This window comes from Cyprinodon variegatus, unplaced genomic scaffold (assembly GCF_000732505.1).
Source record: "Cyprinodon variegatus isolate N-32 unplaced genomic scaffold, C_variegatus-1.0 Scaffold1267, whole genome shotgun sequence".
Taxonomy (NCBI): Eukaryota; Metazoa; Chordata; class Actinopteri; order Cyprinodontiformes; family Cyprinodontidae; genus Cyprinodon; species Cyprinodon variegatus.
The window spans coordinates 88,711-105,353 of NW_015151720.1; the positions used below are offsets into that span (position 1 = coordinate 88,711).

The following is a 16,643-nucleotide window of genomic DNA, read 5'->3' on the forward strand; positions in this document are numbered from 1 at the left end:
CTTTTATTCTTCTCAAACTATTTGCAAACTTTGCATAATGTGCTGGTGAAGATTCTCAGTCATCCATAAACAAGTTGAATAGAAAAAGCTTCCTAGATGGGAAGTGAAATGTCTTTAATCTTTGGACATAAAGTCCAGTAATTTTTTATTTATTTTTTTAACTTTTTTGGTTTGCATAATATGATCTAATAAAGTAAATAAAACTACTTTTGTTCTTACGTTTGCATCCTGAAGAGCTGAAGCCAAAAAAGTTGACCTCACATCGATCGCAGTGCATGCCGGTGATGCCGGGTTGGCACTCACACTGTCCTGTAATGATGTCACATTCACCACTAGAGGAGCCAATGGGGTTACAGTTACACCTGTGGACACATACAGAGGAACCAGGGGGAGGTTTTTAACTCTCAGGTGAATTGTTTGAACCAAATAATAAATTCTAATGTCTGAACAGCACATGATGAGCAAACACTTTGTAAAAGTGTCAGAAAGGAAGGTGCAGAAGGGAACTGACCGCTCACAGCCACTGCCGCTCTGAAGGTTGAAGAAGCCTGGGAGGCAGGCGCTGCAGTCCCGCTGAGCCACGTTTGGCAGACACGGACACTGACCGGTGACCTGCGAACAGCTGGTCTGCTGGTCCACCGTCCCCAGGGGGGAGCAGGAGCAGGCTGAGGAAGGATGTGCAGAATAATAGGATGAAAATAAACAAACTGCCTGATTGTCCAAACTGGACATGAAGGCAGCTTTAAGTACTGATATTTATTCTCTAAAACCTTCTCTGCCCTCTGATCCCTGTTTCCCATGAAAAAGCTAAAAAGTGTCAAATCCCACACAAGCCCTAAACTTTTCATGTCCGGAATAAAACTGAGCTAGAAATGAGCCCATGGATATATTATATTTGTTCTTTCTTCTGATTAAACTACAATTGAAGCCAAAAGGTAAAAAAACAGTTAGTGCCTGAATTCTGCCTAAAATGTCTAATGCATTTCCATTGACTCATTTTAGCCCATTTTACACTACCTTTTTCAAACCGTGCCGAGATCGGTCCGAGCCAACAACCGAGATAACTGTTGAGTGTAAATGGCACGCATAACTGAACCGGACAGTGCCAGACACAACCGTACGGGGCTAAACTGGTGCTAGTTCATCAGAAGGGCTCGGCAGGGTTCAGTTCTGGCTCGGTTCTCAGATAACAAGTCCATAGCAGACCGCCTCATCTCGCATATATACAGTAGTTGGCGGTAATGCACATCAGTAAGTTTTATACAACCGCCATACAACATAGGAAGAAAAAAATTCAGACATTCTTAAAAATCCTTGCTCTCCTACCATGCCACACAATTTCCTGTGATGATTCTGCTTAGCATTGTTATTAACCTAAACGTCTGTCATTACTTCCTGTGTCTGTAAGCCCTGATTAGACTATCGTTTGTCGTATCCACTTCCTAAAAACCGACTCTGTCAAGTAAATTCACCAAAGGCTGCCTTCTACACAAACTCTCTGCAAACAATGAAATATCATAATTATAACCAAACCTTAATGTTACGGGCGCCGCCATGTTGATTTGCTTGATTCCCTCCTTCAACCATAGAGAGCAGTAGTACCGTAGATCGTCACTAGGAGGCGAGGAACCGTGCTAGCGTGGTGTGCAAATGGTCGTAAGGAACCAAGCACGGCATGGTAAACTGATCCAAGCTCGGTCCGGACTCGGCACAAATCGGTTTGCAGAGTAGGGGTGTAAATAATAATCGTTTTGTATCGATCCATCGATCCAACACCTGATGATCTGATGCATTGACACATCTGCAAGAGTAGCAACTCGTTTTTTTTTTTCCTCCGGTCTATTTTTATCCATTTGCTCCTGGACGTTATTCTCCCTCCCGTGCTGCGGTGGCGCTAACCCTATTGTGCCCTCCTACCTCGCTTCCTGGTTATACTCCTGCAGCAGTGTGTCGCAGTAAGCTTGACACAGACATTTTTGATTTATGCCCAATATTGAAGCGTGGTCTGCGTTATACCCCTTGGGTGTAGATAAGGCCGACGCAGTAAGGAAGTGGGGGCGAGTTTGTCCGACAACGGAGGGACATGACGGCGAAAGATAGCGGGGATCCAGGTGGAAAAAGACTCCAAGCATTCTCGCACACCTCGCTCTTCTCACGAGTTGTTTCCGCAATTGCGGTCATAAAATCAAAACAAGCCGGCCTCCTGTCTGTGGCACTGTTTGCACTCAGTTACAATTTGGGAGAGGTTCTTCGGAGTGTCTGCGGAGGGGGAGAGAGGTGTTTTTCATATGTACAGCCATACATCCCTATTGTGTTGTGGAGAATGAAGGCTTCCGATACCTGCTCGACACTCTGGAGCCGAGGTATTGAATTGCACTCATTGCACTGGTTTTGTGCAGTATTTTTTGATGCAAGATGCTGATGAAGGTTCTCAGTCATCCAGGTCAAAGTCATTCCGTAAAAATTCAAAAAATATCCACTGGACTTGGTTTTCAAGATTTGAAGACTTTTCGCCACCTCTCCAGGAAGCTTTCTCACATTTGAATTGAGAAAGCTTCCTGGAGAGGTGGCGAAACGTCTTCAAATCTTGAAAACCAAGTCCAGTGGATATTTTTTGAATTTTTATGGAATTTTTGATGCAAGGCCTTTCAGAATCTATAACGCAGGGGTATTATTATTTTTCAGTGAATAATGTTTTAATAGGCCTAGGTGGAGTACAACTTTTCTACTTCTATTATTTGCTGTTGTTTCTCAAATAAAATGCATAACGATATTACAGCTTTCATTGATTTATGTCAAATTTGAACCATTGTCTAGCCTGTAAGGTGTAAAAAAAAAAAAAAGAACCAATTAATACAATAGAATAGAATCGTATCGTGGTGTATTTTATGAGTATCGAATCTTTGGGTCAGGAAATCGATCCTGAATCGAATCGCCACGATGGGTGTGATTTACACCCCTATTGCAGAGGATAGTGTAGATGGGGCTCATGTGACCACATGCTTACGTTTGCACTTATCAGCAGGGCTGGGGGCCAGGGCGTTGCCATAGTAACCATCTTTGCAGCGGTCACAGAAGAAGCCGTCCGTGTTGTAGATGCACTTCAGACATTCTCCGTTCTCACGGTTGCAGTTGCCAACAGCGTTGGGGTCAGTGTTACCATTGCACTGGCAGGCCCGGCAGGCTCGGACCGGCCCGTTCTGACCCAGCGGGTCCCCGAAGAACCCATCATCGCAGAGCTCACAGCGCTTCCCTGCACACATGTAAGTTCTCAAATGTTGAAATCACGTTTTAATGCCTACTTTACTTCACAAAGTTTTAAAGGAGATGTTAGAGGAGAACTTTGCTTTAGCAAAAATCTGCTCGGTCTGCAGTAATCTGATGGTACCTGTGGTTCCTGAAGGACAGTTGGTGCAAACCACCTCATTGGTTTTAATTACAACAGCGCAGGTGGCTCCGGCAGGGCAGGGACATGGCTGACAGTCACCCAATGTGCCCCGAGTGGCGTTGCCATAAAAGCCGTCCTTACAGCGCTCACAGCTCAGTCCAGCTGTGTTGTCCTGACAGTCACACGCACCTGGACAAGAGACGGAGAAAAAAGGACTGTTTTTACCTGCTGACAATACATTTAACCTGATGTTACAGCACAACTGGCATGCTAATGGACAAAAAACAAAACAATAAGCCCCATTACACCAAAGGAACTGGACAGAAATCTGCCAGAAACCAGTGTTAACAACACCCAGCCTTGGTCAGGAAGATCTGTTAAAACAAATTAGTTTGCAAGGAGAGAAAAGGATCCAAACCAGTTCTAACCTGCAAAGACAGTCCAGCAACCAGACAGTCAAATATAAGAAATCCCAAAACTAGAGGCCCAGAAATCTGGAGGACTCTAATGCCAGGCAGGCATTGCTAGGGTCTCTTAATCCTGTAATCCTTCCATGAGTGTTTCCAGTATCAGGTTACCAGGCATTGCTAGAATCACTAAGCCAATTAATCCCAGTATTCCCAAAGCTCCCATTGCTACCAGTATCATAATGGATAAATCACTACAGCGTCTAAATCCAGTAATCCCAGCGTTCCTAGTAATCCTTGTGTTTACAGCGATACTAATATCAAGGTGATAGGCATAGCTAGAGTCTTTAAATCCAGGTAATCTCAGTGATCCCAGTGCTCCCATTGTTACCAGTTTCAGGGTGGCAGCTGTCGCTGTGTCCGTGGCAGTTGCAGATCTCACAGGAGCTGAAGGGTCCAAGCTCCGGCTGGGAACGGCGGTATCCCACGGTGCACTGCTCACAGTGCTGTCCCTGGTAACCTGGAGGACATCTGCACTCCTCCACCCAGCGAGCCGGCGTTCCCGGCCCCCTCCTTGCTGTCACCAGGGAGACGTTGTCCAGGTAACCGGCACCTGCAGAACCAGAGGAAAGTCAGATCATGGCGGAATGCATCTGCATATATGAAGATGACGGACATATTGTGTCAGAGCTGCATACTCCTCTCGCTGTAGGTGCCCCTGATCTTGATGGCCGTCAGGTTGTGGAGAAGCTTCTGGAAATCCGAGTCACTGACCACAGGTCTCCAGGGTTGACCGGGTTGCATATGAAGCCTGAAGCAGAACCAAAACCCATTCAGATCTTCTCTAAACAATGAAGCGAACGGTATGCATAGAATCCCAGTAACAGCTTCCACCTTCTTACCTGAACACATAGTTCTGCATGTTCTCGTTGGGGTAGGCGTTGCCCTGGTTGATGAGGGGGACGGCAACCCTCATGTTAGCCCCTTCCAGGATCAGGTCCTCAGCAGACAGGCGAGCATCCCGCCGCTCCACTCGGAAATTCATACTAAGGTTCTGACCATAACTCAACATCTGATTCCCCAAGAACTTGTCTGTGGAGCAGAAAAGGAACCAATCAGTCTCTAAGGAGAAGAGTTTAACCAGAGGAGATCCAGTAGAACCATTTTGGGTTTGGTACCCGGGGCCACGAAGTACAGCGGCTGATAGTCTTCAGCCATCAGGGACACTTCCTGTCCACCGGCAGACCACTGGACAGAGATGGTAGACCCATCCCGCTGCTGACCGCTCCATTCCTCATCACCTGGAAACAGGAACAGGAAGTCAGGATACACACTAGCTCCAGAGGGTTAAATGTGCCCTGGCTCAGGGCTGCAGGTGGTGCCCACCTCTTTGGAAGGTGGAGCTGATGGTATGAACGCTATAGTCTGAGGCGCTGTCACAAACTGAGGAGTGCTGGAAGCAGAAACAGGCCGTGCAGCCCTGAGGGTTGTTGGGGTCCAGGTTGAAGTAACCTGGTTTACATCTGAAAGGGACAAACAGGTTGATGTGGAGGTCTTTTAATGAGAAAGGATAGTATATCCTCAGTGAGGGTGTTACCTGTCGCAGCTGAAGCCCTCCACATTGTCCTTACAGCGGCACTGACCCGTGTTGACATCGCACTCCTGAGTGCTGCCGGACGGAGAGCAGGAACAAGGCCTGGCAGACAAACAGAGGGCAACATTTACCCACAGAGCACATCTCTGATTCAGTGTTTTATATTCAGGCAAAACCAAGGCCATGAGTACACAACCAAGATTTATTCTAAATGTCTTTTTCTCTTTGTTTGTTTTAAGTTTGTGACAGTGTGGTGTAATTCTCCCACCACAGCACTAGTTGGCAGTATGTTTTGGAAGTCAACACTTCCTGCTTTGAAAACAGGCAAAAAAATGAGAACATTGTTGTTGCATTGTCGTTAGAATTAAACCATAGGCAAGATGTTTGCAATCCTACATTAAAAATGTTTTTATTTTCTTCCTCTGTGTTTTAAAAGGTCAAAACTCAAACCGCACGTCCCTTTAAAGGTACATTCACACCAAATGCAGGAGCAAGAGATTCTGATGTAAACACTACAACCCTACATGTTCTTCTTACATCTCTTTGCAGGTGATGAAGCAGGCTGAAGATGTTTTATCATTATCTCCATTTTTATCTCCTCTTTCTTTCATCTTTTTCATTTTTTTTCTGTTTTTCCTTTCCTGTTCTACTTATTTTGCGTCCATAAAATCTGTAATACTCCATGCATTAATTATAATAAAGATATTTATATGCATAAATCAAGTGGAAATCAATATGTTGGGCACAAAAGAACACACAGTGGGCACCATGACGGTGAGAGTAGGGATGGACACAAAAATTTGGTCGAAAATCTCTGTAAAATAAAGTTGTGTTGGGGCAAGCATGACACATGTACTGGAGGCCTCAGTCCTCGACGCAGCTGACCCTGGTTCGAATCCGACCCCTGATCCTTTGCCGCATGTCTCTGCCCTTCTCTCATACCCTGTTTCCTGTCAGCTCACTGTACAAAACCCACTAGTTCCTTAAAAACATCAAACAAAGCAAAAAGTCAAATCATGTCAACCAATCAGGGACTGGAATGCGTATGTGATGTGCGGTTCCATGGAGCAGCCCAGAGGAAACATATCTGTGAATATTCTCATCATCCAGGTCATGATCAAGCTTAAAGGTTTCAGTTTAGGCAACTGGACGTGAAGATGGCCTTGGCCCGTCCAGTAGGACGGATCATAGCCACCTTTTGTTCCCCCTAACTCTTTGTTACACCTGCATTCATCTCAGTGTTCGGTGTGTATGCACTCTAAGAACAACAGAATTTTCCGGTTTCCACGACAATGTAGGCCAGGATATTTCTTATCAGTTACAATCTGGAACCAGAAAAGGTTCTCATGTAAACGGGAACTGAGAGGAAACCTTCATCTGCAGCGGGTGGAAAGAGGTCTAAATAGATTAAACTGAAACTCATACAGAAAACATGTGGCCAGCAGAGGGCGTGCTTAGATCAGTCAGTGGGTTACTGTTTTCCCTCTGTAGACTGCAAAGCAGCTCAGATTAGATCATGTACAGAACCTGATTGGGTGTTGGGTCGTACCTGCAGCCTGCCTCGGTCAGGCTGTGGAAGCCCGGCTGGCAGCGGTCACACTTCTCTCCGGTCACTCCAGGTTTACAGGCGCACACCCCTCTGTTGTTGCACTGAAGCGATTCAGAACCTGCAAACACACAAACAGCATCAGCCACAAGCTCGCTGACCTTTGACCTCCTAGAGACAATCAGCCGGAGTTAAAGAAGCTGGGACAGCTGTTGGAACAGGGTGGAAAAACCTTATGCATGTTCCTACTGTGGCAAACTCACCTATGACCACAGTTTCATAAGGTCACAGTAGGTTAACCATAAACTGACATGTTAAAGACAGAAAAGTATAGCCAAAAACTAGGGGTGCACCAATAAATCGGCCGGCCGAACGATCGGCCCCGATTTCCTTAATTTAGGGTGATTGGTGATCGGCCGATATTTACATACGAAACCGATCTTAACCACCAATCTATTTACCTCCGCGAGTGTCTTAAAATCAGTTGCTATTCCATATTTTTTCTGATATTTTGTTGAAGTTTTGTTATTTGAAATGTAAAAAATCAAAAGACCAATGTTGTAGTCTTAAGTTTGTTTAATTTAATTAATATTTATTATTTAATTCATTTCTATGTCAAGGCTCTACCTCAAGATTGTAACATTGAAAGTGATTTGCGATCTTGTAACACAGTGTTGGTTATAGCAAAAAAATAATAAAATCGGTATTAACCAGAAATTGGAATCGGCAGGTCAGACTTTTTAAAGATCGGTGATCGGAAATCGGCCAGAAAACTGCACCCCTACCAAAAACATTGGAAGTTACAAAATGTCTACCAAAAAAAAACATTCAAATTTACCAGAAAGGAACAGAACATTACAAAAAAAGAAAAACAAGATAAAGACACAAACCGTGAAAAAAAGTTGAGTTAGGACAACAAGAGAGATATAAAGAAAGTGAAGCATGACAGCAGAGGGATAAAGAAGCAAAGAAAAGCAAAATACTCCAAACACAAGAAATGACCACAAGGGGGCAGCAAATACCCAGAAACTTCCTGAAACATGAAGCACATAAAGACAGCTGGTATTTTCAGTCAGATGTTGCAGGAACCTCTCAGGCTGTTTGTCTTCTTCCAGAAATGAAACCCTACAGTAGACCTGTGTTGTACCAGCGGCATCATGGGAAATAATTTTTTTAACTAAACTCTTCGCTCTCCAGAATCAACAGGTTGATTTCTGACTCATGATCAGGTCGTTAGGGTCAGAGGGTGCGGCCGGGACTCACCGATGGAGTTGCAGTAGCAGGGCTGACAGCGGCCGTTGCTCTGCTCTCTGTAGTAGTTGTCCAGGCAGCGCTCACAGTTGGGCCCGTCCGTGTTGTCGGCACAGTTCCTGCAGTGACCTCCGTGACCCGTGGCCCGGTACAGCTCTGCGTCGAAGTAACAGTCTGAGCTCTTCCCGTTACAATTACAGGCTGGAACAGAAAAACAGCAACACCTTAGCAGATCCTCTTCAGCCACTACCCTCTGCTTAAAAAAATCCCAGAGACAGAAAACCTAAAACTTTTAGACCAAGATCTGCCTTCCCCCTGTTCCTCTATGTGAATACTTGGGGACAGATGGGGCCACTAAACATCTTGGGCTGTCAAACTGAAGTTAAAGCCATCATTTCAGGGTTTAATCTACTCTTGTGGTAAACCTGCCTGTAGAAATCATACACCAACGCAGATCTTGATGTATTGTGTGATTTTTAATGTTACATCACTGGCTGTGCATAATGGGATGAAATGCTAAACTGATGCTAACACAATTTACACTGGCGAGTTGGATGGGCTGTGGCCATCCCTGGCCCCCCCTGGAGGCGCCACTGATGAGGAGGATGGATTCCTCTGTTCATGTCATGGCTAGCACAGATAGCTCAAGAAGGGAGTCAACAGCCAGACCACAAAGTGTTTTTCTCTGTGGCGTATATCTCTGATGTGTCCTCTGTCAGCACAAACATCCGCTGTCCAGGGATTGCCTTGAAGGCTAAATCACAAACTCGTTTACATGATGATGTATGGAACCATCAGGACTAAAACGTGGACAGACTTCAGTAAAACCACAGCAGCCTCCCATTTCACTGTTGGTCAGTGAAATGGGAGGACTGGGAGGTTTCAGAGTCCCAATGCTGGTGCAGAAATGACAACATGTACCAATCAGACAGAGCTTGTATGTCTCTGGGTAGAGTGACAGTCTGCAAAGTCTCCAAACTGAGAGTTGGAGTGGGCGGCCATTAACCTGGCGTTTGACTGGGAACGGCCATTTTGAATGGCTGCTACTGTATCAGTAAACCTTTGTGGTGTGAGTGAAGGTCTTGGTCTGTTGTTTCAATCCTTTCTCCTAGTTTCTCAGCTGCTTTCTGCAAACATTTTTCCATTTTCAAACCTTTCAGATTTTCTGATTTTGAAAATAACTAAATGAACTAAAAGCTTGAAAACAATGGAAAATGGAAACAGAAGAAATGGTTCACTGTTTCCTTGAATCTGTCATCATAATAGTTTCCAGCTCGTTAGCGCAGCTTAGTCATGCATCTACTTTAGATTATTAAACTACAACTCCCACAGTTCCCCAGAGACCCGGGCTGAGAACACCAGATGTTCTGCTGCTTTGAGTATTTCACTTTATTTTCCATTAAAACAGTCACTGTAGAAGCTCCTCTACACCCGTCCAGCCGTCTGTGACTCACGTTGACACTCGTTGGGGTTGTCGGCGGTCGCCCTCCTCCACGGCCGGTCGTTGTAGAACGGTTTGCAGACGTCGCAGTCCACGCCTTCGGTGTTGTGTTTGCAGTCGCAGACCAGCCGCCCGCCGCTGCGCCTCACACACTCGCTGGCGTGGCCGTTACACTTACACCTGATGGGAGATACACACACCTGTTACACCAATCAGCGCCTTGTCTGACACAGAATGGGCATTTCATCATGAGACGTGTCCTTTCCATCCAGGCGGCGTACGTGTGTGTCTGTTTGTGTAAAATCTGTCAGCGCCTCGGAGCTGGAGGCTCCCAGGCAGGACTGTAATGTTGACGCTGTTCTTGTTCCGTACAGGACCTATGATTGAAGGTTTACTTTAACCTCCTCAGGTAGAGAACTCCCTCCTAACAGGACGGCACTTGTCCTGCAGCCATCTTTGTCTATTGTCTCAGGTGTTTATTGGCACGGAGCCGTGGAAACTCTGACAGAAGGAAGCTTTTAAGACCCGCGCTCAGCCCGATCCTGAGTCTGATAAAACGCTGCAGCACAAGACATGAAGGCTATTATTAGGAAAAAATGTTAGCGTCTGCTTATTTGTGTTTTAGTTATTAGGGGGTTAGATGAGACACTGAAGACTGAGATGACGTGTTGTAAATTGTCACTATATAAATAAACTGAATAGAAATGAATCAAGAACTAAATATGGACAAAAATCTGTATTTGTTGTTTCCTTTTCAGTCCGATCCGCCAATTAGGAAGGAGGAAACATCCATCTGTCAGAGCGTCCATCCTTAGGCTCCTAATCATGTCGTTCTTAACATATACACATGTTGCTGCACACTGCCAGTCAGCTAGCTGAAATGAGACATGAGGTCGCATTCATATCAGTGTGATTATTTAAATGTTTCATCAATAGAAACCTAAATAAACTCCATCAGTTCATCATATTAGTAGAGCAGTGTTTTTAATCTAAACCTGCTGAGATATCAGCTGCTTCTCATCAAATGAATCACCTATATTTACATTATGGTTGTCAACATTTATGGTTCGCTCTAACCCCTAAATCCCTTAATCACTATAAAGAGAGGGGACTATATAGTGGATTTTACAGTGAGCTCAGTTAACTGACCGTTCGGACAGATGATCACTAATTTTCACTCACTGTAGGTCAGGTAACTCCGCCTCCTCGCATGGTGCCTGCACCATCTTTATTTGTAACCGCTGTTGGGTAGAAACAGCCGTAGGCAACAACGAGCCGCTGTGACAACAAATCCCATGATTTGGGATCTATCTGCTCATCTGGTGACCATGGATGATGACTTCTGTTCACGGTGCATTGTGGGAAATTTCAAGTCAACTACTTTTTCATCCACTTGATCAGGGGGAACCAATTAAAAATCATTGGGGTCCAAATAAAGAAAATCATCGATAAGTAAAGATCCAGAGACATTTTTAATATATACTGTCACTTTAAACAGAATTTAACACTGAAATAAAATGATGTTTTTATGCATCCATGCTAGACATTGAATTTTAAAGTAAAAAAATATATAAAAAAGAAAATTTTTCAATTTTAAAATCTAAATTGTTTTTGAAGTAGAAAACAACAATGGTTCAGTTTGGTATATAGACAATTTATCAAATAAACGCTTTAAGTTACTTTGGGTGGCATCAAACCTCATGTTTTTAGGCTGCTAACTTGACTAAAAGCTAGCAGGTAAACTTTAGCATTTAATTGGGCACTCTTTATCGGTGAGCTTAATCCATTTAACATTGTTTCAATCATGTCTTAACTCTAATTTGCACAAGTAAGATATGAAAATGGTTTAAAGCAATATTGGTTATTTCTTCATTAAATCTTTAAATACATGCAAAAGGCCTTCACTAAAACAATAATGCAACCGTTTATGCATTTACTTTATCATATTTAGTTACTTTAACAAAATAGTGCTATGGTCCTACCCTGCAAACATGAACCAATTGTGTTAAAGTAACTAATTAAATGCCAAAAACGGTTGCATGAAGTTTCATTAAGCAGCTTTTAGTTCTTTACTTGACTTCAGTTTTTTGTTTTATTGGGTTTTAACCAGAAGATCAGCATCACGAGGTTAAAATGAGGATTAATCTCAGTTTCTGACCCCTGGTTATAATTTAACCAGCTCCACAAAGACGAGCAAACCCAGGTAAAGCAGGGAGGAGGTCAGGAGGTAAAGTCCACTCAGAAACCCCGCCTTGAAGTGCTCTCTACGGGCCTCTCGCCTTTTCTTCCATCCATCGCTGCGATAGTTCCGCCCCGTTCCGGTTTCCCTGTAATCCAGCCCTGCCGGCCAGGAATGTCAGGAATGCTGGATGTGTAATGGAAATCTGCTCTACATTTCAAACAGATTATGGCTGCAGAGGCACTCTGGTTAACACTCTTTAACGGCTGTCCAAACCTCTTTCCCCCCAGCCGTGCGGGAAAAGGAGTTCTTATGTAAATTGTCCGGCAGGCGTCAGGGAAGGGGACCACACAGGGGCAGAGGAGGACCCATAAATCCACCTGACCCCACTTCTCCATTCACTCAGATCCTCTTTTTGTCTGCAAAGGCACGGTGAGCCTCAGCCAGCTGCAGACCCGGGAAGCAGACCAATCTTTGACTCTGTGTGCAAGTGTTTACCTTCCTCCCACAGCGAAGTCAGAGATGGCGTAGTAGTAGGACTTCAGGACCTTGGGATCATTGAAAACCTCGTCTCCGAACGTGTTGAGTCTGTTCAGGGTCACTTTGATATCTGTGGCCGTCACCCAGTCCTGAAACGGAGACAAACAGGAGAACATTAGTTCAAACATTCAAGACTCTGCAGCGCCACTTCCACTCAGCTCTGCAGAGCAACCCCTGAAACCCCCAAAAAACTTTCCCTTCTTGTTCATGCATGCAGGAAAAGGTCTGAAGGCAGGAAGAATGCAACATGCTCCGTCTGGAGACGCCATCCAGAGATGCTCAGTGTGATAAAAGCAGCTCGGTCTGAGAAACAAACGGTTCCAAATCTGAGAGCACTTTGAGTTGCTACAGACTGGAAAATCAAATCCGATTGGTCGTTATCTGCAGAATGGCACAAAAATCACCAGGAACAACTGAAAGTTCTGAAAACTGCCATGAATTCAGATAATTGCATGAAATTTCTCAACACGTTTATCCAGCTGGGACTGAAACCGCAAACCTTCAGCAGCTTTAGGTTCTGCTCTGGAAAGTTAGAGCCCAGAAATGGCTGAAAATGTTTGAATTTAACAACAACACAGTTTAATACACATGAAATTGCAAGATTCGTCTGTTTCTACTTGGCTGTAAACTCTGAAATGTTTTGATCAACGATAACCAGATAACCAACATAGTCTGAAAAAATGGTAAAACAGTGTTGATTTTATTGGATAAAGGAATAAAATCAATCCAAACGGACTGGGCCCGGTGCAGAAACATAATGGAGCCTCACTGTTTCATCGTGATTTAACGGGGGCCTCTTCTACAAGTCGCCTTTAATTACTCATAAACCACAAGTCAAGGTCGGAGCTCATAATTTGGCTAAAGGAAAGACAGTGATTGGGCAAATGTGGGAGAGTTCCCAGGCCAGAACCACCGCTGGTCCAAAATAACATCTCACTCTTTAACTGAGGTTCTAAAAGGCTCTTATTTAATAAAAAGATCCCGAGGCTGTGAACTGAAGAGACCTTTTAGGTAGATGTGCAGCCCTAACACAGAACCAGAGCCTCATACCTACAGTAAAACACGGTGGTGGTGGTGTGATGGTTTAGAGCTGCTTTCTATCTGGAAGACTTTTTGTAACCAGTGGAACCATGAATTCTGTTTAAAGCCAAGTAAATTTGTCTGAGAATGGCTTGAAAAAAAAACAAGAACAACAAAGATTTTAGAGGGGCCTAGTCAAAGTCTGGACAGAACAGTTCAGTCAAGCAGACTGGGTCAGAACCCCTCCACATTGATGTCAGAGACTCCAGGAAAACTTTTAGGTTTAGGGGGTGAATGCTTTCCACACAGGCATGGGCGTAGGTTTGCATAGGGACCATAGGGACATGTCCCGACCAAAGTTTTGGACCAACCTATTTGTCCCTACCAATAATTCCATTTGAATAACATGTTTATAATTTACAGTTCAGCGTGTCCATATGAGTCCTTTCCATTAAATCAATAACTGTGCTGTTTAGCTCCACTCTCATTGGTTGTTCTGCCTCAAGTTCCGCCTTCTCTCTTCCTGATTGGCTGTTTTCTTGTCCGTATGCACGTGTGCATGCTTGGAGCACGAAATAAGAATTTCATTCATGCTACTTACTTCAAATACTATTAGGCTACGAAACTATTCCTAATGAAAAAAAAACGTAATTCTATCTACACTTAAACAGGCGAAAGCTGCTGATTGCTTATTCTTAGTCACACCGGCTGATAAAGAAAATGTGAGGGTTTCCCCTTTAACAATAATTCATTGCAATTACTGTTTTCATTTTATGACGACCCTTTGAGGCAGTTCAGCTATAAATAGCAGGTGTTATTTCTTTTATAGAGTATAACAACACGAGATGGCGCCTTAACATCTGATATTTTTTATTTAGAAAGCATAATTACGGTTCCACATAGTGTTGCTATTTCTTTGACTTTTTCTACTTTTAAAAATAGGATAAAGCCAATAACAAACAGCGAACACTATTTATATTGATTTTACTTTACATAGATTTCCACACAGTCCATAAGTTTATTTTTACAAACATTAGTGTTTGGTAAAAATGCTTGAATCCAGCTGCTCATTTTGGATATCATTACATTACAGACAAGATGGTGTTATATATTTTTTTTCAATAATTGTTAAAAGTGATTTTATATTGGAATAAATTTTGTCTCTTTCTTAGTGTTGTGTTTTTGTAGATGATGCCACTAAATGAAAATACAATAAATGTATTTGCCGTTACTTGAATGTTATTTTGTGTTGTTTCCTGATACAAAGAGAGAATTAAAAAAAATAAGAGAGTTTTACCTGTTTACCTTTGCACATTTATATATCTTCCAAAGAAAATACAGGATAAATTCACATATAACTGGCATATTTAGACTATATTTGGTTAAGTTGGCACATATTTACCTACTGTCTTAGTCACTGGTAAGTTTAAATGCAAACCTTTTTAAAGTGGAAAAAAGTCCTAATTCCACATTAATCAGAGCCGGTGATGATTCAATCATTGATAAACAGCATCTAGTGTGTGTAGCACTTATAAAATTAGTATAAATGTAGCAAGAAATGCTGCTTTTCTCTTTAAACGAAATGCACCCTGATGCTCACGTCAAGCATAAAAAAGCATGCATATTTTTGCATGGCTAAAATGACATTAACTTAGGACCTACCAAAGTCAAACCCTTGCACACAGGAGTCGGTTTTAGGGGGCAAATACTTTCCACGCAGTTCTGGGTTTGCTTGGAAAGATTGTCATCACAATGAAAATAGAAAAAGCAGTTTAGATTATTTAGATTGTTTAAATAGTTTAATGATGTGAATATTTTAGTGGAACATTCTGGACCCACTTAGAGGAACAGAACATTCATGTTTACTCTGGTTCTGAAATTCTGTTCTGGTTCTGATCCGACAGAAGCGGCTCCAGCAACCTGTCGTCTGAAGCGTCCATCACATCCGCAGCGTTTCGCCAGCTGATGCAACCAGAACGTCTCCAAATAAACTCTGTGTATTTAATGACTCAACACACAGATGGGAAGAATTACTCTGAGCAGCTGCAGAGCCTCAGAGATACACAAACGTTGCTCAACGCTGAGATCTGAGCCAAAACTTCCTGGGAAAGTGGGCCGGCCGTGCGGTACCAGCAGGAGGCTCATCGGACCAGATCTCTGAGCTGAAACGCCTGAATGAGAACCGCAGAGAGAAGGAGGCGCCTGCAGAAGGTTCTGGAAGGAGGGGCCAGATGGGCCCAGCTGATCTGGGTCTGAGGCTGGAAGTCAGAACAGAAGTTCTGTTAAAGTCCAGATATGTTCGGTTTTTATGTTTAATGTCTTCAGTTTATGGTTTTAGAAATAAAATACAGATTTCCTAAAATCCAACATGGGTCAAAGGGTTTTATTCATTAAAATAATTCAGAATCAACCTGGGCTCTAATATTAAATGGAAAACGACGTAAGTCGTGTTGCCCAACACATTCTCTTTTAGCTCAGGAACCCAAATAAAAACACCAGTGAACCAAAGAATATTAACGTTTGGACCCAAATCTACATTTAAAAGTTTGAGGTTTTTAAGCAGGGGTGGATTTAGGAAATTTGGGGCCCTAGGCAAAGACAGGCAGGGGGCCCTCTGAACTGAGAAGACAACAGATAAAACAGACCCATTCTACAGATAGAGAAATGTTAATAGAATAGACATCCATTATCTGTTCTAGGTTTTGTCCCTCTCTTCTTGTCCCTTTTCTTCTTGTTTTGCTGAGACACACTTATTATCAGCGTTCTGATGGCATTTTAGTGAAAGGATTTTTATAAAAAAAATAATTAATATCCACAAATAAGAAATAGCTGTATTAACCATACATGTAAACAGAGTTTTATGGGGCCCCCAGGAACTTGGCGCCCTAGGCAACTGCCTAGTATTGCCTGATGATAAACCCGCCCCCCTGTTTTTACTTAACAGAATGCAAAAAGTAAAATCTAGAATAATTTTAAACATTAAATAAAACTTCTTTCTGGGCCTATAGCCATCAAGCGAGGGCAAGCTCTGTAGCCATTATGTGAGGCCATGGCCTGTAGCCACCATGCGAGATTGTGGCATTTTCAGCATAGCATTATCTGAGGACATGGCAAGGAGGCATCTTGTAAGGGCAGGGCCTGGACCGATTACCAGCACATTCAACGTTCTGATGTGGAACAGGAACCTTCTCTGCTGTTCTATATAATGACCAAATACCCAGAGAACAAAAACCTGGTGAGGCTAGATAGGAAAACCAAGCCCTCCATTATGGGCCCA

At 43.3% G+C, this 16,643-nt stretch overlaps 1 protein-coding gene across 1 annotated transcript in view; it reads right to left on the reverse strand.

The window, feature by feature from the left end:
* lamc1 (laminin subunit gamma 1) overlaps window positions 1-16,643 on the reverse strand; it is a 72,467-nt gene that overhangs the window by 4,912 nt on the left and 50,912 nt on the right. The window contains exons 3-16 of the mRNA XM_015401849.1: window positions 12,305-12,435; window positions 9,641-9,807; window positions 8,199-8,387; window positions 6,939-7,056; window positions 5,393-5,491; window positions 5,182-5,318; window positions 4,974-5,096; window positions 4,698-4,887; window positions 4,494-4,606; window positions 4,187-4,408; window positions 3,389-3,577; window positions 3,008-3,253; window positions 512-665; window positions 220-362 (exon numbers count right to left, since the gene is read on the reverse strand). Of these exons, the coding sequence (XP_015257335.1) occupies window positions 220-362; window positions 512-665; window positions 3,008-3,253; window positions 3,389-3,577; window positions 4,187-4,408; window positions 4,494-4,606; window positions 4,698-4,887; window positions 4,974-5,096; window positions 5,182-5,318; window positions 5,393-5,491; window positions 6,939-7,056; window positions 8,199-8,387; window positions 9,641-9,807; window positions 12,305-12,435 (2,221 nt within the window). The remainder of the gene's footprint in view (window positions 1-219; window positions 363-511; window positions 666-3,007; window positions 3,254-3,388; window positions 3,578-4,186; window positions 4,409-4,493; window positions 4,607-4,697; window positions 4,888-4,973; window positions 5,097-5,181; window positions 5,319-5,392; window positions 5,492-6,938; window positions 7,057-8,198; window positions 8,388-9,640; window positions 9,808-12,304; window positions 12,436-16,643) is intronic.